General features: G+C 40.8%; 1 protein-coding gene across 1 annotated transcript; it reads right to left on the minus strand.

Moving 5' to 3' along the window:
• Positions 1–779: 779 nt before the first annotated feature.
• On the minus strand, positions 780–22945 carry myo7ba (myosin VIIBa; the record flags this gene model as incomplete). The annotated part of the gene is made up of 46 exons (XM_083888249.1): positions 780–875; positions 957–1076; positions 1172–1255; positions 1871–1987; positions 2712–2897; positions 3414–3520; positions 3622–3709; positions 3806–3919; positions 4483–4588; positions 4784–4939; positions 5228–5370; positions 6442–6613; positions 6739–6860; positions 6948–7129; positions 7584–7750; positions 7977–8103; positions 10498–10615; positions 10703–10870; positions 10982–11209; positions 12149–12322; positions 12468–12587; positions 12692–12818; positions 13712–13872; positions 14141–14290; positions 14389–14601; positions 14688–14897; positions 15798–16016; positions 16098–16182; positions 16272–16366; positions 16955–17047; positions 17137–17295; positions 17384–17524; positions 17612–17781; positions 17861–17996; positions 18087–18297; positions 18892–19031; positions 19189–19308; positions 19385–19461; positions 19738–19891; positions 19999–20112; positions 20207–20349; positions 20432–20553; positions 21274–21458; positions 22468–22620; positions 22718–22819; positions 22928–22945. The coding sequence occupies 46 exons, from the start codon at positions 22943–22945 to the stop codon at positions 780–782; spliced, it is 6393 nt and encodes a 2130-aa protein (XP_083744375.1).
• Between the last annotated feature and the right edge of the window lie 1230 nt (positions 22946–24175).

The raw sequence follows: 24175 nt of genomic DNA on the forward strand, positions 1-24175 counted from the left end.
GCAGATCACCACAGATGCATTTAAATACCAGGTTATTATTATAATAAGGGACTTAAATTACCTTTTAAAATGCTATATAAATAAAATGTATTATTATTATGTTTTAAAATTACATTCAACTGAAACACATACATTGTAATACAGCGAGGACAAATATGTTTTTTTCATCATCATAATAATAAATAATGAACATAAAAGAACTAAAATAAGGCCAGCGTATGATTAATATATCATATATAGTACACACAGAAGATCTTTCTGTGTTTTTAGATCAACATCCATCACTTCCACTTGCTCTATACTGAGCATGAGAGGGTGATGATGGGATGGACAGGTCACATGTCCATGACAGGGTCAACATAAAGAGAGACAAACAACCATTCTCACTCACGTTCACTCACAAAAACACATTTCCCAATTAAACTTACATATTATTGATCCATAATTTATTGGAAATCTACATGTAGGATTATTCACATGTATTGGATTTTGCATTATAATTATCGTTAAAACAGTTTTACATTTATTTGCTGTCCTGGGTGAACACAAGATAGACGATCAGTAAGAAACACTTATTTACCTCCACAGTGTAAAAGCTAATGACACGATTTGTAAACATAACATTAAATAAGTTTTCTTCACTTTAGATTATCTAATCTGTATTAAGGAGTTTGGAAACATTCATACTTTTCTACAAATGGAAAAGCTGAAAAAATGTCGAGACTGCTTTGTTTTCATCTGCGGACGCAGAGTTGCATCACACTCAGAGACTGCGAGGCTCAAATGTTGAAGCGCTGGTTCCTGGTTTGTCCTCCCGTCCTCTCTCTGAGGTACATGTTGACATAGGAGGTTATAAGATCGTCCATCTTGTAACCCTTTGAAGATAAGACACGGGTGTAAAGACAACCGCGCGTCTTTACTTAAATGTAAAAATGACTCTGTGATGGTGATCTTACCAGTGACGTTTCACACAGAAACTTGTTTCCCTTCAACAAATTGCCGACAGTCATGTGGAAGTAGGTGCTTCCACTGCACCAGTTTGCCACGCGGTTGAACGGGTGATTTGCCAGAACGTCCTTTAATAAGGGTAAATAATTGTTCATGGTAAGAAGTGAGAAGGTTAATGAATATAATGGTGTTTGTTTGTGGTTGATGTTGAATGTTTTTAAACCTTGGTTTTTGGGTGGAAGATTGTAAGTCCTTGCTTGCTGATGGCGATTCGAACGATATCTGGGAAATTCGGTTCAGACGTTTGCTGGAGAAGGATAGAAAGAAAGAACGATATGCACGATAAAACCAGGAAAAACAAATGGCTTTATAGTCGGTCGGTGTCACACTTTTAAAAATAAAGCTGATGCACCTGGATATTAATGTGAATAAAATAAATCAATTTATTTATTTATTTAATGAATGAATGAATGAATGAATGAATTAATTAATCTCATACATAAATAAATGAATAAATAAATACATAGATTTATTTCATTAATTAAATACATAAATAAATTGGTTTATTTTATTTATGTATGTATTTAATTAATTAAATAAATAAAGCTGCTAAGAGACCGGGAGAAATATTTCTGTCCGTATCATTTTACACTGTGTTGTTGAATTGTTAATACTGCAGGTTTAGTTATCTACAAAACTAAAACACAGCCTGTAAGAAAAAGAGAAGGCAACTTGAACTCAAAGTGCAAATGCTTAATGTTACATTAGCATTTCTGAGGTAGACACAGTGATTATTGCACTTCTTTAGATTTAAAATAAACAAATAAAACTAAAAGTAAAGTTCATAAAGTAACATTCTTTGCATTCATCTGATTCCTAATCAAGATACAGTAGACTGGACTCAAAAAACTGTGCCTCTTACCTTGACCTCAAAGAACGCACAGCCAAACGTCGGCCAACGGAAAACCGCTTTGAGAAAAGCCACTTTTGCTTCGTCAACGGTCATTGCAGCATGTTTGTTATAATGAGCGACAACACTCTGGAATTAAAAAGAAATGTAAATACAAACCAGTGATAAAACACTGTTGTTTCTTAAAAGTGTTTGCTGCGCTGTTCGTGTTTGCGGTTAACGATTAACCGATGCCCACACACAGACCTCCGGGCCATTTTCTCAGTGCAGGACTGGTATACTGGTATAATGGTGATATTGTTCATGTGGGAACTTTATAGCTCCATTCTACTGCTATTCAGTGTTCCTCTATAAAAATATAAAATCGAACAGAAACGCTGTCATAATGGTATTAGAGAGTCGAGAGAAAACAGTTGTGACATTTAAAATGTGTGGGTTGAGCTGAGTTTTCTGAGCCTTTACGACCATTTCCAACAAGCACTTTGGTTCAAGATCTGGTGACAACTGAAGATTGATGTCTTCAGTCAGAGCAAAGGGGCTCAGAGCCTCGGGCAAGATAAGAAAGTACTGCAGTGTTCACATTGGTATTTTCACAGGATCTCTCGACTATAAAAACAATTTAATGCTTTAAAGCGGAAAGTCTGGTCACTTATTCTCTACAGAGCTTCCCCTATAGTTTCAGAGTACTTATTTTTACGACACATCCGTAAAAAACTCCATCCATTGTCAACTGGTAAGCATTGTATATCATATCCTATCGTGCACCCTGTGATTCCCGCCCCTATTATTATTATTAACCCATTCCACTATCAGAAACTAGCTAAACCTAAAAAGAAATGAAAGTCCATCCTACCCTTTTCCACTCGTTTTCAGACATGGCCTTGAGTTGGTCGATGGGCACCAGCTCCTTCAGCATCTTGGGAATCATGACAAACTGGCTCTTGTCATCGCTGACCTTTATTTTGAAGAGCAAACCTGCGATATTGACCATTTCTTCTTTGGTGCAGACATGATAGCCTCTCAGGTACTTGGGCAGCTCCTGGAGGACAGAGACATATTTTATGAAGATGCTTTATTTGCAGAATTTAAAGGTCCAGTGTGTAAGAGTTGTCACCAGATAAAAGTTTGTTCTTTATTTATACAGCAAGCTTCCACATCAAAGTGCACACTCCGACCAGTTTGTCTGTTTGGGCTGCTGTGGGAAAAATGGCAATGCAAAATGGCAGCCACCGTAAAGCAAGGACCTTGCCTTGATTACATGACAATGGCTTATGCTAAAGCTATAAAAAAACATTTTTTTATTTAACAGTGACTACTACAGACTTCTTATGGATCATGTATTTAATTTATGCCAATAATTGAACCCTAACCCTAACCCCCAATGGCATATTAATAGATCAAGTTGTTCAGTAAGAGTAAAATAATCATTACACTATATTCACATGCTACACCTCAGATATTTATTCACTGAAGGATTTGGTTTTCATATCATGAGGAAAAAAACAAATCAGTCTGGAAAATGCGACGGTCACTAAGCGACACCATTCAAATGCACCTGTGGGAAATGGAAGATAAGATCAGCCTGACAGTCCCTGCCTGGGACCACGTTGAACCACAACTTCCTCATGAAGAACACAATGTAGGACACGGTCAGTGGCGCACCTGCACAACACACACACACACACACACACACACACCGTGTTAACACAAGAGAAGATTATTAAATGTCTGAGTGTCACCGTCACCAGAGGACGTTTTATTACCGTCTTTGCTCCTCTTGGCTCGTTTGGACCAGTCTGTGATTTGTCTCAGACTATCAAAGAAGTAGTCGGTTTCGTTCAAACTGAGAACCTGAAATAAAGACATTCCTGTCAAAGCACTGAGGCGGGAAGTCAAATACGGCAAACGAAATATGGCATTCAAGGTTAAAAAAAACATCAAATGAACCTTGTCGTGTGTTTTGACAAAAATGCTGAAGCCGTCTGCCGACGCCAGATTGAGCTTTTTGGTGATGTTCTGAATAAGATCCTTGACCCTGGTGTTGGTCCCAACCTCAAATATCTGAGACGAGACAAAGGACACGAGCATCAGGTGACGGAAGCTAACAAAAGTAGCATTTTGAAAAGCTGCAGTGAGTAACTCAAACCACTGTCAAATGAGCTCAAACAGTGATGATTAGGTCTAGACTCAAGAGTTTTACAGTGAAGTGGTGTTTGGATTTTGTGTTGCTTGGTGACATCCACTTTCTGCACACAGGAAGTGATTAGTTTGATGTCAAGACAGAGGGAGGCAAAGGAAACATTAAGCTAGTAGAGAGCAACGACTGCAAACAGGTTAGAGTATGAATGAAAACACAGAAGCACCCACGAAAGTGCTCAATCATTCATCAGTTTGAGAGGATAGGCACTTCTTGACTCCGCCCCCCTCCTGTGATGCAGATGTTTACAAACAAATGCTCTGTCAGTCAGGTGTGATAGTGTTGCAGCACAGAGGCAGCACAGGAACGATGTTACATTTCTGATCACAAAGACCAGACAGAGGCAGCAGAAAAAAAAAAATCACCAAAAGTTACGCACTGCAGCTTTAAAGTATTAGCGTCATCATTCACGTTCACACTCTCTTACCTCTTCCATGTCATTGGGAAAGAAGATTTTATGGAAAATCTGGGTGCGGTTCTGTTGGATGGCTTCTACCTCCACCTGCAGCGGCGGCAGCTTCCTTGGCTCCATCCTGCATCACGACAACAACAAACTGCACAGTCACTTATTTTTCTTCACTTCATCCAAAGCTTTCCTTTGCTCACACACAGGTACTAGCTGATCCAATCATATTCTTGTGTTTTTCTTGTAAATGGTCCAAAAAAATAAAGAAAAACCCACAAAGTGATGTTGCCTGGTGTGTAAGGTATGTGTATGTTGCTCTAACCTCAGAGAAGTCTGCAGCCGCTGCAGACAGACGGAGGCCATTGGCTCTCTGCGCCGTGACTCCAGAAAGCGCTGAGCGTGTCTCCGAAGAGCCTGGCTGGGAGGAAACAGGCCACAGCAGAGCCACAGAAGCTGCCAGCCCTGCTCCAGGCTGAACCTGGACGACACGACAACACAAGAAGGCGATTATGAGGATTCGTGACCTTCTGTTTGCACTTCATATGGTAGAAAATAACCGTTTAATTGCTTACACTCACAGATCAGGAATAGTTTTTTTTTTAGCTTGAAATCTTTCCTGGGCGACAACAAAGATTTAATTTAATTCATCAACACCCTTAAGAGACTCAGTAGACACCTTTAACAAATTTATCTCAAAGTAAATGGCATTATATAAATCCTATTCTACCATAAAGAGGCGTGAATGTGAAAAGAATTAGACGCATACCGGTTGTTATTGTTGGTCATCTGCTTCATAATCTGACAGTAGATTTCGTCCTGGAGCGCCTCGCTTTGTGTGGCAGGGCCGAAGATCTGGTCGGTGAGCTCGAGCTGACTGACCATCTGCCTGGTGGGATAATCGCCCATATACTTCAGGATCGGTACACGATCGTTAAGGAGGAACAAACAGTTTAGTGGCTTCAGAGTAGATTCTTTGCGAGGCCAAAGAGATGCCTCAGAACATGAATAACAAGTGTCTGGTTGTCTCTAAGGACAGGTTAAGACTTTAGTCAACACTCTCTTCTAAGAGAGGTGAAGAAGAGAGTGCAGACAGGGTGGAGTGGGTGGAGATAAGTGTCAGGGCTGATGTGTGACAGAAGGAGAGCAGTATAAGTGAAAAGGAAGCTCTACATCAGGGGTCACCAACGTGGTACCCGCGGGCACCTGGTAGCCCGCAGGCAGCCAATACGGTGCCCACTTCACTTCACCTCACCTGCATGTATCCGTATGATGGCTCAGTAAAATATCTTTGATATTGTTTATAAAAACTGATAATCGTTAGGAGTAAGCACTGGAATGAATGTGTATGCAGTTGAATGCACAATATTAATCATTTAAATGGTAAACAAAAAAAATAAAATGTTAACGTGGTAGCCCTCCATATTATTCTTTAGCCTTCAGGTAGCTCTCATCTCAAAAAGGTTGGTGACCCCTGCTCTACATGATGGTGGAGACCAACTATGATGTATGATTCGGAGAGAGTGGCACAGAACTGAAGATGCTGAGATTTATGTTGGGAGTGACCATGATGGACGGGAGTAGAAATGAGCATATTCAAGGGACAGCGTTTGGAAATAAATTAAGAAAGACAAGATTGAGATGGTTTGGGCATATGGAGAGGAGGACTAGTGAATACATTGGACAAAGGATGTTGAAGATGAAGCTGCTGGGCATGAAGAAAAAGGTTCAAGGATGTTGTGAAGGAGGACACGAGGACAGCTGGTGTAACAGAAGAGGACACAGAGGAGAGGACAAGATGGAGGCTGATAATCTGCTGTGGCAAGAAGCCGGAAAGAAGAAGACTGTACTTGCTCAGACTTCTAGCATAATTTCGCCACGTTACTTTGATGAGTGGGAAACTAAACCCTTTAAATAGCTAAAAATAAAAAATAAATGTTTTACATTTGTTAAAAAAAAAGGTTTGGTTATGTCTAATTCTGCCATGTAAAAGAGGATATCAGTAAACGCCAGACATGCTCTGTGGCTCAGCTCTGGGTTGGCCACAATCTTCTTGAGGAGGGCCTGCCTGATTGGCTCTCTGGAGTTCACCCATAGCCTCTCAGGAGCTGCATTCCTGGACATCACCTGACGGTTGACATCCTTTGTGGGCTGCCTGCAGAAGAAAGTCAAAACAGCTTAGCTTCATTTGCCATTTAGTTTTCCAAAGGTCATTCAATCAGAAGCAACTGTACAGTCTCTTGCAACTTTATAGTACAGTGGAGGGTTATTTCCAGTTACCTGAAATACTCAAGAGAAAATTCCTTGAGCGTGGCAGGAGCCATTCTCTCCATCGTCCCTGTTTCTTTCATATGTTCCTGTATGATGTTCTTCCTCTGGTTCGGAGACAGGTTCAGGAGTTTCTGAAATGAAGTAAAGATGGAGCGTGTACGTGAATCTACAGAGCCAAGGAAGACACAGAAGTCACCTGATCAGTGACATCTGCTTACCATGACCTCAGAGGAGGGTTTGCTGAGCGTGGGCAGGATTAAGATGGCCTCGGTGGGCACGGCTCCTTTTCTTTCCCTGCTCTCAGTTTGGCCCGTTATCCAGCCACGCTGCTGAGGAAACTCATCGTCTTTGACCAGTAAAATAAGCTCTCCTTTCTTGAAGCTGAGGAATGTGGGGTCATCTGTAGAGGAATATGAGGAAGCACCCAGTTAACAAATCATACATCATATCAAAATAGAATTTTTTAAAGCACTGTATTGTAAATTTCCATGAGAGTGAATTTGTGTTGTATTTAAGTCTCCGACTACTAGTTGGCAGCAGATTTTGAGCCATTTGACTCCCAGTCCCAGTCACTAGACAAAGAAAACTATATTTTGTATATGCATTTAACATTTTTATCTTTTACTACAAGAGCTTTTCTTAAAATAGACTATTTTGTGGGAAAAGATTGCAAAATATTGGCTTGCTTTAGGACTGAAACAATTACTCAATTTATCTATTACTAAATTAATCGTCAACTTTACTGTGTACTACTGTCAATGCACTATTTCTCCAGTGGTACATAAACAACAGATAAACAGTAGAGACACATCAGAAGACATTTCACAATCTTCATTTATATGTGGCCACCTGACCTTGTCTGTTGACGTCCCTCAGGGACACAGCGTACTGCGATCGCTCCGTCAGTCCACTGAGGAACATGGTGACCAGCTCCGACATGTCCTCGGCTACAGATCCACTCAGCGTGAAGTCTCCTTTCAGTGTCAGCAGACAAACCGCCTGGCCTGATGCTTTACTATCCCTGAGTCAGCAGATACAGAAAAAGAAATACATACTGTAAAGATTAAAATGTGGATCAACTTGTCTTTTCAAGGGTGATCGTGACAACAACACAACTCCAAGCTCATGCAAAATTGTATCACAGCCATTAACAAACAGGACAAACCTCCTACTATTGGAGTATATTACTGCTTATACGTCAATATGTTTTTGTTTTTATATTTCTCTGTGATTTTAAGTGTCTCTACCTTACAAAGTTGACTCCTGTAACTTCAGGGAAAGACAGCTCCAGCAGCCTCTTCTCTCTCTCATCCAGGAATGTGATTCCAGTCCAGTTTACAGCTACAATGAACTTGTTCTTTGGCAGTGGAGGACCTACACATGTACATTCATAAAAAACAAGATCAACAAATCATGACTCATCTACATACTACTATCTCATATAGTTACACACAGTTGAGCACCAATCATTCATACACAAGAAAGGAACACCACTGAATAAAATGTCAAACATTACATTACAAATGGTCTAAAACTAAAATATGTACAATTTACAGCAATGCAAAAGCCACACAAAAGAAGGAGAACTTCACCAAACAGCTCCCTAATTTCTGTTCAATTATTATTTTGCCATTAAACATTATTGACATTCATTTCAAAATAAAAGCATTACATGTGGGATTTTACTAAGAAACTCTATTAACTGTTTGATTTATAGGCAGTAGGCTATTTCCTGAGCCTTTCACCGTATATATGTGTTTTTAATAAGAAAATAAATGAGTTTTTACAGTAAATGTAATCTCCCCTGTGACTCAGACCATTGTGCTTTCATTATTAGTTTATGAGTTTTGCAGATTGGTTCCAGAGAGCAAGTGCTGTTCCTGGTCCAGATCTTTATTTATTCATAAACAACTACCTAGCTGGAGTTTTAACACCGCTGGTTTGGCATATCTAGAAATCCATATCTAGAAAGCCTTGTTTATTCCAGTCTGACATATGTATAAACACGTTTGTCTCTATGTTCTTTAGGAAAATGGAGAAATATAAGTTTTATGTTCTGAAAGAATTATTGCCACTGACCAATGCAGTTTAAATCTGCATATTTCCCCCCACACTAATATAACATTTAATGTTTAAGAAGACAAGAGCATGTTTTATGAGGTCACTGTAACTTTGACCTTTTGCTTCCCCAAGCTATATACTTGAGTGTGAAGTGAAGAGCAGTGCCAGAGGGCACAGTGACCTTCAACCTCCAAAATCTCTTCAGTTCATCTCCGAGTCTAACTTAATATTTGAACCAAATTTGAAGAAATTCCCTCAAGGCGTCTTTGAGATTTAGAGTTCTCGAAGATGGAACAAACGAGCAAAGAGACCAAAGAATAGTGCCTCTGGTGTTACAAGTTAAACTATAATGTGTCTGTACTTCAGTTAAAAGTCCAGTGTGTAAAGTTTTGGTAAAATGATTTCATTGTGTGATGCTGCATGATTTTTGAAGCAGTACAATACAATCATCTGATTAAATGAGACTTTTATATTTACATATTGAGACTGACATTTCGGACCACAATAGTCCGCAATGTGAAAAACACACTCGGAAGAGAAGGGTGAGGGATATTCAGCTTAATATACTGTTTAACTTTTACTCCACTACAAACATATGAGCACATATTTGTACTTTTCACTCCAGTACACTTCTACTTTTGCTAATTACACATTTTTGAATGAGTGAATTCAGGCTCATACTCCAGCAAAGATTCTACTAACCTTCATTCCTCTTCTCTCCAGTATTAATTTTGCAGTATTTATCTCCCCAATTTAAATAAAAAATAATGTAATGTAATAAAATGACAAAATACACGAAACAGAGAAACCCACAACTTAACTTTGTCAATAAAGTTTTGACTGAAAAAATATTTGAAAGAATTTATCATTGTTTCTAAGGGCGCTTTCACACCAACAGCAGTTGGTGCGCACCAAACCATCCATTCGAACCAAAAACTCTAGTTCGTTTCGTTTTCGTTGGTGTGAAAGCATCAATCGCACTCGGGTCCGCACCTAATCAAGCGGACCAAGACCGCCAAAAAGAGGTGGTCTCGGTCCGCTGGACTCCGCACCAAATGTCAGACTCTGGTGTGGTCCCTCTGGTGAGAACGCAAACTCGGGTCCAAACCATATTCTGCAGTAAATGCCATGGACATAGCCTACCTTGTAGGTCTTTGGAGCGTCTCATAGTTAGCACGACCACATTCATGAAAATAGCGCGTCTCCTCTGCCTGAAATGACGCGATATACGTCTTCGCCGACTCCAGTGCATCAGCAGTTTGTTCTCCAGATGCAGCCGCGACTCATTCTCAAATTGGATATTTTGCCAAAAATGGCCAATACAGAGAATGTAATAAACGAAGATCAGAGCAAACTAGCAATGTGCGAACGTGTTGCTCCATAGTGAGTCAAAATTGGCGCTTTTCTACCGGAAGATATAAACACATTGATGAAACATCAATCGGGCCAATTTTGGTTCGTTTGCTGGTGTGAAAGCGGACCACACTGGAGTCATATGTTACATAATAACAATTGTATTGCCTGGTGCGGATCAAATAATCGAACTAGTGGTGTGAAAGCGCCCTAAGAACAAACATGTCAAAATATAATTAATAATTGTCCGATTGATTAAATGGTAACATAATATTGAATAAATGCAGTCACACTGCTGTGGTAGTCATAGGACAGGGTGAGACTCAGTGAAGGTGACATTATCTAATGCTCTACCTGACACTTTGATGACTTCAAAGAACCTGGAGAAGAACATGGGCCACTTCTTCTTGGAGTAGTCGACCATCTCCGCCTTCACTGAATCCTCCTTTTGCCTTGAGCTCAGAAACGTGCCCTTATAGACAGAACAAATAGACATTGTTGATGAGTGTATGTGTGTTGTTTCTCTTCAAACTGTCTGATAAGCACCACCTTGACTGACCTGAGTGTGAGCAGTGCTGACCAACTGCATCCACTTGGCCTCTGACTTTGCCTCAAGCAAAGAGCTCTTGATGCAGTCCTGAACAGCTTCCCTCACATTTTCTGGACTGCTGTCTGAACCGTGCTGGATATACAGATGTTTTGCAGTAAGGTGAACTAAATCATCCTCCTGTGTGATGTGAAAACAAAACAATGAGTCTTGTTAGAGTCTATGGTAGTCCATGGCAGTCATGTCGAAGGATCTTTTTTTTGTTTAATTTAGCCATCAGCATGATCCCACCCTTTCAGTCTGGTACTCTCCAAACTTAAGACCACGGATGATCTGTTTGTAGATGAGGTCAGTGCTGATCTTGTCCTCTTTACAGTCATGCCAGGGCGTGAAGATCTCCTTACGGAAGTAGAGGCGCCAGGGAGCGTGCTGCTCCTGCCCTCCTCTCCTCTTCACCTCCTGCTCACACTGGGAGATGGCATCCATCAAGTGCTGCTGACCACTGCCCAGAGCCCAAACCTTCAAGACAGGTAAAAAAAAAAACGCTATATCTGATATCCAGATACAGTATACCACCTATTGAGTGTGGGAATCATACTGTAATATGATACATGCATCCAAGGGAATATCACGACATACCGACATTGATTACTATATATTAAAATATCTGTACAATATCTGAAGAATACAAAGTTTTCCGATAAAGTTTAAATCAGAGATTTGGATGAGTTTATACTCTTTGGGAGGTCTTAAACATTCATTGGATGGGACAGTGAAGCATGAAAGGGGGGGGGGGTAGACATTCAGCAAATGACTAAAATCCCAAGCTCAAACCTAGGTCATCACAGAAGACCTTGACCCATGGGGTTCTAGTTCTACCAAGTAAGCCATACAGTGCACCCATGAGATGATAATGTTTTTACTGCTGTCAAATTCATCCATCCATCATCTACTGATTTATCCACCGGAGGATCCCGGGTGGTGCTGGGCCTATCTCAGCTGAAATAGGGCGATAGGCGGGGTACACCCCTGGACAATTCGCAGGGCCATATATAGAGACAAACAACCATTCATTGTCACACATACGGTCACAAATTTAGAGTGACCAATTCACCTAATCCCCAAATCCGCATGTATTTGGACTGTGGGAGGAAGCCGGAGAACCTGGAGAAAACCCACACACACAGGGAGAACATGCAAACTCCATGCAGAAAGACCCTTGTTCCAACTGTTCCAATTAATGAGGCATCAGTCTATGTTTTAATGAAGTTAATAAACATATTACATATAATATTACTGTAAATTGCATTTTTCTTTGGTCACAATAATTGCACATTTTTCACATTTTCCTATGCCTAGTACAGAGAGAAATCTGTCATACCATAATGATACTGCAGAAAAGTATACATACTTGTGCTTACAGTATACATAGTATGATGTGATGATGAAAGTGTTTACCTTATTATAAAGAGCCACATAGAGAGAAAAGCCAAAGGTGTCGTTGACTTTGACTTTGTTAGAAAGGACCTGGCAGATCTCTTTGGAGGTAGATGCTGAGTCAACAGGCATGTTAATAGAACGCCCATCCATCAGCGTCACAGACACAGTCATGGGCCTCTTTGTCTTGGTTGCCTGTCACCGTACAGACAGAGAAATGACCATGGTCACACAATTTCTCTGGCTCCATACCAAGTGAAGAAATATGACTTTCCTTTATTTGGGTGAATTGATCCTTTAAATAATTGCCAGAACAGTGTGTGTGTGTGAGCCTCAGTACCTGCAGCTCCAGCCAGGCTGGAGGCTCTCCTCGCACTCCATTCATTACTGTCCGACGTAGCCTTTCAGCACAGTACGAGACGTAGCCCCCTGGAGCGGAGCGGATGAAACTTTGCAAGTACTGCCAAGACAAGACATAAAGAGAAAGAGAAAGCAAAACATCACAGCATGACGCGGCAACACTGTTCCCGAGAGTGAAGAAGTTAACACAACTGACGGACTTACCCTAATAAAGCGTTCACTTGGAGGGAAAATGCCCAGACACAAGGACAAAAGGATCCAACCACGGAAGTAGCTGTTGCGATTGTTGTTATCCTGAAGCTGTTTACAGATCTGACAGTAAATCTCATCCCTGAAGAGATTAAAAAAACTTTAAAAAAAATAAATTTTAAAATATTGGTATATTGGTCCTTTTGTGTATTCAAATTAGGATGTCTAGACTCAACTTGCACCTAACTACAACATCCGCAGGATACCTCTGTGGGGAGTTGACCCCGATACCTGCAGTAGACAAAGGGGTGTGAAAGCACGGCCTGGAGGGGCAGACCCCTTCAACAGACAAAGGGATCAGAAAGGGGTGTTCCTCAGGTATAAATGTTAAGGTCTCACCATGCTCTGGGTCTTTCTTCAGCTTCGACTACTAGTGTGTGGACTGACCTTTTCTTTGCAAAGAAAATAAAACCTTGTCGGCCGGCAGAAGTCTCTATTTCATTCTTCACCAGCAGCAGAAGAGAATTTCCACAACACTCATAAACACAAATATCTGATCAGCCTGTCACATGGCAGCAACTTAGTATCAGAAGGGTGAAGAGAGGTGATTTCAGTGACAAGTCTGGTCTTAGTATTTCAGAAAGTGCTGATCTACTGGGATTTTTATGCACAACCACCTATATGCTTTACAAAGAATGGTCTGAAAAAGATAAAATATTCAGTGAAACGCAATTCTCTGGGTGAAAATACCTTGTTGATACAAGAGAGCCGAGGAAAATGACTGGTTCGCACATGTCAAAATTTGAAGCAGATGGCATACAGGAGCAGAAGTTCACTCCTGAAACTATGTGTGCTGTGAGCCTAAATATTATCTTTATCTATTGTTGTACATTTTATGTGCTGGAATCATGTTTTATTGCACTAGTTTTCAGTGGAACCACAACTCATTTCATTGACAATAAAGGCTTTCTATTCTATTCTGATAAAGTGGCTTGTGGTGAGAATGTATGTTTTTCAAGTGAAGCTTTCTCTAACCTGAGGTCACGTCTGAAAATACCATATGCACAAATAATGTGGAGTTTCTCCAGTGAGGTCAGTGGTCGGTCCAGAGTGGGTCCTTCTCCAGTCATGATATCAGCATCCTCCATCACAGTCTGCACTGTAGGAGGCTTGGACACCTCAGTGAGGTTATCTGACTGAGAGAACAATAATAAGAATAAGAATAATGAATAAAACAAGTGAAATTATCATTAGTAATTTAAAAACTGATACGGGAACACTGACAAGAAATTTCTTTTAGGCTTCCACCTCACCTTGGTGATCGAGGGTCTCCTGACATTAGATTTTTTATTCCTTGGAACCCTCTAAAATAGACAGAAACACCATTTTTATCTATCATCTCATAAATCAATATGCAAAAGGCATTATGTTATTTGTGAGGACATTTACCTGCTGCTGGCCCACTACGTAGTTGAGACGCCTGTTCTCTCTGGACATCAGGTCCTGTGGCACAGTGCGCTCCTCTGTGGATGTTCTCTGAGCCTGGACCTGCTTCTTCGGCTCAGGAAGGTCTCCCATGAACCTCAGAATGACCCACCACACCGACAAGGAAGCCTGGAGAAACCAAGCCAAAAACTCCTCTGTTATTTAAACAAACGGCAAGACTAAATCCAATGACATGATTGAACTGCGGTGGCTTGAGGAAAAAGCACCAGAACATCTCCTTCATCTTCATGGTAGAGCAAGGGCTGATGAATCCTCTGGCGGATGTGGGTGTGGTTGGCTGCTCCCTGGAAGTACATGGAGGCAAATTTGGAGAAGGGGTACTCATCCAGGTCATCGTAGTCTTCTTTTGGATGATCTTCCTCCATGGGAAGGTCGTCAAGGTCTATCTCCTCTGTGACCATCCTTTTCCCATCAAAATCCTAAAATACAACAATAAAACATCTAGTGATTGACTGTCCATGCATTAAAAACCCAAATATATGAGTTGAACCTTTTGTTCTCAGACCTCAAAGCCCACAGGTGCTGGCCCCTCTTGTCCTCCAATGATAGCAGGAAGGAAGCCAAAAATGTTGTCCACCATCTCTTGCTCTGTGATGGTGTCTGATTCAGCCTTGGCCTCCTTCTCTTTCTTCTGCCTCAGCACCTCCTCCAAGTGTCTCTGTCTCTCCAACAGAGTGCGCTGCTCTTCTGCTCTCTGTTTAGCAGAGAGGTACATCTGAAAGAAAGAACACAAATGTAAGAAATCGTACAGAAAACATATCATTTCATATTAAATTAGCAACAAGGGCTAATTATATCCTTGCTGACACTGGGGTGAGTGGGCGGTATTACTTGGAAAGGCCCCCAGCCTATCTCAAGGTCAACGACATCCTTTTTCAGAAAATCTCTGGAAAAAACTTTGGAAAATTGGGATTGGACATTCTGAGAGCGGTGGTCACATACGACAAACACAGCAGGAAATTGTCCAGATCATCATCTGCTGACAACACAAAGAAAATATCTGGAACATCTAGGCGAAGGGTGGCACCTGGCATGAGCACGCAGAAGGCAGGACAATCACCATCTCCCTCGAGGTGAATTATAATGATAACATCAGCAAGCTTAATTGTCTTCACAGGTTAAATAATTTTTGCAGTGAGTAAAAAAAGCTGGGAAAAACACATAAGACACTTATGCACCTAGGATTACCCTTGAAACAGATCTCAGCAACAATCCTATCACAGACGTATAGCATCAGTTTATCTTTGTGCCAATATTCACACCTAATGGCCATTTAGAGTGGCCAAGTAAATGAACCTGTAAGTCTGCCTGTATTCATATTGATTGTATATAAATAATGAACATAGTCTCTAGGTCCAGAAAGTGTAGCTAAGACCTATATTCTCACAAAATCATAAGTCTTTAGCTACAACTAACCTGGACACTGTCAGTTAGCCAATGGTAAAAGGCTAACAGGGAGAATTGTTTTGCTAAAAGAGAAATAGTGTGACAAAAAATGTAATAGAGGAATGATACATTTGTAAAAATTACATATTTACAGGCAAATGGTAAGCTACAAATATACAAAACCTTCTCTCTTCCAACAGTGAAGCAGAATGATTTCAATTGAACTCACATTTCTTTTCTTCTTCCTGAGAGCTTGTCTTGCCAGCATGCCTCTGGTGTGAGCCTGCAGGAGGATCACAGCGTCTCTCTTTCGCTTCCACTTCTTCCTCGCCAAGTATCCTCTGGTTTGGGCCTGGAGAAAAATGGCCGCCTCGCGCTTCTTCTTATATTGGAGGTGGAGTTGGCGAGAACGAACCTGCGCCTGTAGCCTCGTAAAGCCGAGCTGGACCTACATGTAGAACATATTTTAATGTGTTTTTATTTGTGTTAATTTCACATTAATAAATAGTGACATAAATTGGTGACTCACCACTTTGTACTGTTTCCTCCCTTTGTGTCCTCTCCAGTGCTTTTGAATGACCAGAGCAGCTTTCTTTTTCCTCAGGAACGCTCTCCTGTGAAAGACATCATACAAAAAAAAACACAAGCGTGTAGTCGCACATCGCACCGACAAGAACACATTTTTAAAGAATCGTCAGCAGACCTGTATTTGAAGCCTCTCATGACTTTCTGGAGCAGAAGAGCTTTTTCCTGTAGTTCTTTCATTCGCTCCAGTTCAAGCATCGTGTCATGGAAGTCCTGAGAGGAAACAGGAGTATATTCTATTTTATTACATTTGTTGTATAACTACAATACACAAATAGGCCCATCAAAGCATGTTGTATACTGTATATTAAGTTTTAATAATACATATTGAGTCTTGTTTACAAAGCACTCAGTTACTTATAACCATGATTTCTCTGTGTACATGTACCACCAGTACCACAAGCTTCCTCTGGTGGTACTGGTGTACTGGTGGTTCTACTGCATACAAGGTTATGTGATCGGAGTAAAGCTGTGGAATGTTGACCAGAGTACATAGAAAATTAAAGAAATTACAAAAAATGTTATCATAATAATTAGAGTCACCATATCTCTCACTCCGCCTTGATCTAATTTCAGTATACCAGTGTGTGAAGTATATGTGAGGAAGAGGAGGATGATGCAAATTATCTTATAGGGAATAAATCTGCCTCCTGTGAATAATCTTTGAAAAGTTGGTGATAATGGTGTAATGGTGTCAATATAATGTGGTACTTTTGAGAACCACTGACTTATAACATAAAAAACTGTTTTAAATGCCCGCTTACGTAGGTTGGACATAAAAAAACTAAAAAAAGGAAGCACCTTCAGGAATATCTTTGTCTTGCCAGTCTTCCAGTCGCCCTTTCCAGTGAGCACAGTTTCACAAATGCTTTCACAGCATTTCACTTTACTTTCCTTTAATAATGGAAAAGAAAACATCAAACACACACGACAGAAGAAGGTCGGACAAAACGTGTAAATCGTGTGATAAACCTTCGACTCACGGTTTTTGGATCACAGACGGACGTCTTCAAAAGAACGCGGTAGCGATTTAGAAACTCGTCGAAAGTGTAGCGGACGGGATATCCAGCTTTCCGGATTTTGATGGTCTCCATCATGCCAGAGTATCGGAGCTGACGGATACACAGCTCTCTGTCGAACAACTGAGACAAAAAAGTACAGAATTTCACTTACACCTTTCCTGGCATGGCTGTAGTATTGGTTGAGTGAAAGCAGCTTCTTTTTCCTTACCATGGGCTTCTTGAAGTCATTGGGTTTAATGCAGCGTATGAAATATGGCTGACACGCAGTCAGTGTTTTCATCAGGGAATCCAGAGACTGGCGAAACTGGCCAGAAAGAGTAGGCACTTGCTTCTTGCCATCAGCTGCTAGCTGGAAAGACACAAATACCACAGAATGTGATTATACAGTATGAGACCATGTTTTACTATATGTAGTGGCATCAGACACTGAACTAACGCGCAGGGTGCTCTTGGGTGTGGTGATGATCATCCTGGAGTTGGCGCTGCTCTTCTTCGAACTGGAGGACAGCTCCTTTTGAAAAACCTGCTTGAGGAGTTTGTTTTCCGAGGTTTCCACCAGAAGAATGAGGTCTAAGCTGAGGGCATCACGGTTTTTCTCAAGAAAACCTCAAAACAAGAAAGACACACTCAGAAAAGCGTAGATGTGCAGAAATGGTTTGTTGCTTCTTTTTTTTTCTTTTTTTACCTTGCGAATCATAGTAGACCACTCCAGCAAAATGTTGGATCCCAAACTGTGTCTCATAGTCGTTCTTGGGGGGAATATAGACGTTCCCTTTCCCATGGACCTGGTTCATTTTTAGGACCATGGTAGTATCTGTTCCCTAAAATAAACAAGAAGGTGAGACTTACTGTAAACCCAGACTGGCTCTGTCTCATGTTAGAATGTGACAAGGCACAAAGAGGACAGAGACCTGGGGGAAGTTGCTTTCCTCGTCAATAAGAGCCAGCATGTTCAGGGGTTTGCTGGCCAGCACATTCAAGGTGCACTGGTTGTCCTGGTAGTCAATGTGCTTCCAAACAATGCCTTCACGTGCGTACTCGTCCTGCTCCAGCTTGAACACATGCCTGACAAAGAACTGCTGCAGCTGCTCGTTGGCAAAGTTGATGCACAGCTGCTCAAAGCTGCGACAGAGAAACATCAGTCGATTGTCAAATGTGTCCTCAGTGTCTAAAACGAGTAGCAACAGAGCTCTTATATTTACATATATACACTACCGTTCAAAAGTTTGGGGTCACCTATACAATTTTTCCATGTTTCCCATTAAAAGTCACACTTTTATTCATCAAAAGAGTTGCAAAAGGAATAGAAAATATAGTCAAGACATTGACAAAATTATTCCAAATAATAATTTTGCCCTTCAAACGAAAACTGTTTTCAGTTGTGCTAACATAATTTCACAAGGGTTTTCAAGGGTTTTCTAATCATCCAATGGCCTTCTAACGCCCTTAGTAAACAAAATGTACCATTAGAACACTGGAAATGGGCCTCTATACACCTATGTACATATTCCATTAAAAACCAGACGTTTGCAGCTAGAATAGTCGTTTACCACATTAACAATGTATAGAGTGTATTTCTGATTCATTTAATGTTATATTCATTGGAAAAAAATGGCTTTTCCTTAAAAAATAAGGACATTTCTAAGTGACCCCAAACTTTTGAACGGTAGAGTACATAATACATAATATATATATATTAACACTGTGAGCACCGACCTGTTTTTGTTGAAGTTTTCAAAGCCAAAGATGTCCAGCAAACCTATGGACTGTCGCACCTCATCTGAGTCCTCAGGCGGTTTGTAAATGACGGTGTTGATTTTGTTCACCACCCAAATGAAGAGTCTTCCATAAATAGCCTGAATTCACAGAAAGAAACTGTGTGAATAACGCGAGTTGCACATAATTAGGGGTGACTGCAGCTCAGTGGTCGTCTTTCAAATTAAAGGTTTTGCTGCATTCCCTTTTTTGTTTTTTGGTCTAAATGCACGAGTCAAGTTTTCAACGTTACATAACTTTGACAAAGGCGTCCCTGCCGTCCACAGCCTGAGCAATGGTCAGAGGTTTGGCCACTCTCTCCCTGGTGGTCATAAGGGAACGCTGGATCAGACTGTTCTGCAGTACTTTGAGATCCACCTGAGGCAAAGAGTCAAACAGACGAGGTCATCTCTGCTCTTATTTAAGAGATACTGAGAGATATAAATATCTGTACCTCCAAAAGTTGTCTGGTCATGTTAAAATGAGTTGATGTGATGATGTCACAGCCCTCTTGGTTATTGACTAAGCTGCCTGTAATTACACAAGAAAATGTTCTATACCTCAAAAATGTGCAACTGTTGTATACATAAAAGTAAGGAAACACCAAAAGAACCAAAAGAGTGAAGGTCTGGACTCTGGAAAATAATGATTAATACTCCTTCATCTTTGAATATGCTTGAAAAACCTGGTCATTCTGTATATTTCGGTCAGATAAACCCAGACCTGACCAACAGGAGCAACCACAGATCAAAACACTGACCGCACAGGTCTCTACAGACATATTCACCATCACAGTGTTGCAGTTACCCTTGAAGTCCACATTGCCCAGGTGAAGGATAGCAGCGAGCAGTTTGGTGATTTCCCAGGAGTCGTTGTCTGAGAACATGAGGACCTTCAGAGCCGAGCGGAAGTGAGCGTACTCCTTCACGTCGTCACGTCCCTCACAGCTGGTGCATTTGCCCTGGTGACAGGATCACGTGGTTTAAAAGGAAAGAATGTAGTGTTGAATTACTGTATATGCGACAAAATCGGCAAAAATAACCTTGCACTTTGAGATTATGTCAGTACCATGGTCAAGTAGTTGTACTCTGCAGCGTTCCCAAGAGAAAGGATCTTTTTCTGCTCAGCATTCATGCCCATCAGCATGTAGTAAAAGATGTGGTAGTTTCTTTCCTCAGCTGCCTGCACATGAAAGTAAGATTGGTTACTTTACCGGTAGAAATGTCTCGGATCAGGCTGCTGCACCTGAATATACTCAGCTCAACAGTTTCCTCACCTGACGACAAACTCTGGACTTCTCCAGCAGGTACTGCTCGATACGAGCTCCCTCAATAGCTCCACCCTTGGTGAAGTTGACGTCAATGTACTTCCCAAAGCGGCTGGAGTTATCGTTGCGAATGGTTTTGGCATTACCAAAAGCTAAAAGGAAAAAAAAAATGAACGATCAGTCAGGGAGGACTCAGTGAATGATGACTTCATGCTGTTGTTGTTCCTCTCATACCTTCCATGATGGGGTTTGTTTCAAGAATCTGCTGCTCAATCCAAGAGTGCTGCCCGCTCACTGTAGCCAGGAACTGCAACATCAACTTTGTGCTCTCAGTTTTTCCTGCTCCTGACTCTCCACTGACGAGGAGGATTATTGTATATTAATTACAAACATACACAAATTTTGCATTCATATCACCATCTTCTCACATTCCCCCCTGCCCTAGACAGATTAGAGGCCTTCTAACCCAAACCACAAGCTATCTCAGCTGTATCTTTTGGTACAGTCAATCAAAATGTGATAATAGATAATGTTTATGACAAGACGAGCCAAATAACCCAGCTCACTGTCACTGTCAAGTGCATCAGGGCAAATGGATAATTTCCTAATTTCCTGAATTTCAAAAATTCATTAAAATTATTCCTTAAGAGGTTTGCAAATATTTTCAACGCATCCTTGTTCAGGGCGATGCCGACTATTATGATGGTAAATTTCAAGTCATTCCCAGATACTTTTTGTTTTATTTTGAAGAAAATCAGTTCACTGTCAAAGTGCATCAGGGCAAATGGATCATTTCCTGAATTTCAAAAATTCATTAAAAATATTCCTTTAGAGGTTTGCAAATATTTTCAACGGATCCTTGTTCAGGGCGATGCCAACTATTATGATGGTAAATTTCAAGTCATTCCCAGATACTTTTTTTTTTGGAAGAAAAAAGTCAGCTCACTGTCAAAGTGCATCAGGGCAAATGGATCATTTCCTGAATTTCAAAAATTCCTTAAAATTATTCCTTAACAGGTTTGATCTTGAAACTACTCCTATTGAAGTGCTAGTAAACACAAATATAAAAACCAGACCTGATGACACAGCACTGGTTCTTTTTGTTGCGGTGCATGTTGAAAAAGCAGTTGTCTGCGATGGCGAAGACGTGCGGCGGGAGTTCCCCCAGCCGTCGATCTGTGTACATGTGCACTTGCTCAGTGGTGTAGATGGGCAGCAGCTGGTAAGGGTTGACTGCCACCAGAATGGAGCCTGTATACGTCTTTAAATAGAGAGAGAAAGAAAGGCTCATTAGACAACGGACAAAGTAGCACATTTTGAGCACAGTCCTTGTGTATGAGCTTCTGTCTTAGTGGGTTCTCACTCTTTTTAAAAAGGTCACTTGAGGGTCAAAACAACATTATGTAACTTGGTGAATGTGCTGTCACTGCAGCAAGAACACCATGGTAAAAGTGGATTATTGATGACGTCTAACTAGTCTTATTAACTCACCCAGAGTTCAGCATTACTGTGAAAATAGTTGGATTCCTGGATACGTAAATATTATGATTTTTCATGCAGGGGTGCTTATTTTACACAATACCCGTCCTTAATGGTGTCATGATACCGCAGTGTCATTACAACAGTGACTAAACACAAAAGTTGTCCTTTGTCCTTTTAACGTATTACAACATATTGTTGTGTTTGGGTTATCGGAGAGGAAATGCATGATGTCAATGAGAATTCTCACTTAAGTAGCAGTACAAGATTCTGTGAGCATGAAAATGTTAGTATGGTGTCAACAACAACAACATTAAGACAATGACCCCAGTGATGCCTAATTGGGTCAAGGCAGCATCAGACATGCCAAACCATTGGGTTTTATCATAATAAACAAGTGCTTTAAAGGCTGTGGTCGACCATATAATCACAAACGACCAGACAGACCAACATCAGTCCGAGTGAATCTTTGCACCCAACCATTCAGCACTAGTGCTATTTTTATATATATATAACAGAATGCCCCACAGTTCATAACCAAAACACACACACACACACTGTTGAGCTTTTGATGAAGTGACACAGAAACAACAGGATGCTCTGTTTCTACAGAGGCTTATTGGTCTCTATGGAGACAAACAGCAGTGTGATAAACTAAAGGGCAAAGTCTGAAACAGAAAGAGACTCTCAGCGTGAGTCGACGCAGGCGAGTAAGCGTTTCCACAGCAGGTTATGGGACGTCATAAAACCAGCTGGTTCAGACACGGTGAGTGCAGAGAAGTGAAACCTACGTAGATTTTGCCTTCTTTGTGCCGCACCAGAAGGTTCCTGAGCAGCCCTGCCTCGTTGAGATCACCCAGCCTGATCATGTCATCCACGCCCTTGACAGAAGACGGGTGCATGGGTCGGATGCTGCCCTCCGCATTCTTCTTGATCTTGTGCTCCTGTTTGTAAAAGAGTTGACATTATAAACGAGGTTTACGCTGATTTTTTTCTCAACCTGAAGAGAAACACATTGCTGTGAGGTTTTAGTTTTCATACCTTTCCTTCATCATCTATCAGTTCAAGCTGGCCTGTGCTCGTCACCTGAACCTCTGCTCCGATGGGCACCCCAGCACCAGGGTCCACCCACACAAATTCTCCCTAATTTAGGAAAACAAGTTGTAGTTAAATAAAGAAAAGAAACGGCACCAAAAAGCCAGAAATGACTATGACTATGATACGTATTATCACAAAGATGCTGATCCATACCTTACTCAAATGCAGCATGGTAGCAACATGGATCAAACCTGTCAGGGTTAGGGTTAAATTAATAGAATTAATAATAATAAACATTTAGATTCAGTCACTCACTGGCCACTTTACTGGGCACATGTTCAGCTATCTAAGATGGCAGCAACTCAATGCATTATGGTCAAGACGACCATATCAACATCTTAATTCAGTTTTAAAACACAATAAAAACACATCCTAATTTAGTTTCAAAACAAAATCAAGCTTTGGAAAACAGTGAGACGATGAGTTTTTAGGTGTTTTATATCAGCTCTTACCTGTTTGGTGGACGAGCTGCTGCTGCTGCTGCCGCTTTTCCTTGAGTATCTACGAAGCAGGAAGAAGAGAGACAACTCTTTATGGCCCCTTGACTTTGCTCCTACAAAGAAAGAGGCCAACCCAGTGTTCACCAGGAAGATACAAAGTTAAAATCACAGACTAAGTCTCGTCTTGATCGTAATTGCAATTTGCTGTTGAATAATCAGTGCAGCTCTTACAGGATTAAAAATGATAAGTTCCTCATTTGCTTTCACTTGAACAAGAAAACAATCTTTGTATTTAATTGTAAACTATCCAACACAGACCCTGAGTCAGGTGGTGTCCAAAATGTTGCAAAAAGAGGAACGTTCACAAGACAAATATGTACATGTGGGTCAACATTCACGCTCCACAAATAGTCTTCACAGATTAACCACGTCATGCGTTCACCTGCGTTTACAAGCAGTTACGTCGTAAACGGCTGATAAGAAGTTATGTGTTCAGATGTGGTCGTATTGTATTATTACTATATAACAGATATCATTGACAGTGCGTGAGCCGCAGGGGAAAGTAAAACCATAACAACGGCTTTCTCCATTTATATCGTCGTCATGTGCAAAGGTTCACTGGCTCCATGCTCCGATGCTAATGTGCGACCCTAGAATGTGGTTAATTACACAGCCACTTTATTAGGTACACCTGCTCAACTGCTTGCTAATGCAAATATCTTCATATCCAATCACACTGCAGCATTTTAGGCATGAAGACACGGTTAAGAGGATCTCAGAAGCTGATAAACTACAAGTTTAAACAATGGTCAGCAAAAGAGAAAATATCCAGTGAGCAGCAGTTCTCTGAGAGTGACCAGATTGGTTCAAAGTGATAGAAAGGCAACAGTAAGTCAACTTATTACTGTAAAATATCACAGAAGATCATCACTGAAAGCACATTATTATGTCAAATCTTGAA

This window comes from Microchirus variegatus, assembly GCF_963457635.1.
Source record: "Microchirus variegatus genome assembly, chromosome: 4".
Taxonomy (NCBI): Eukaryota; Metazoa; Chordata; class Actinopteri; order Pleuronectiformes; family Soleidae; genus Microchirus; species Microchirus variegatus.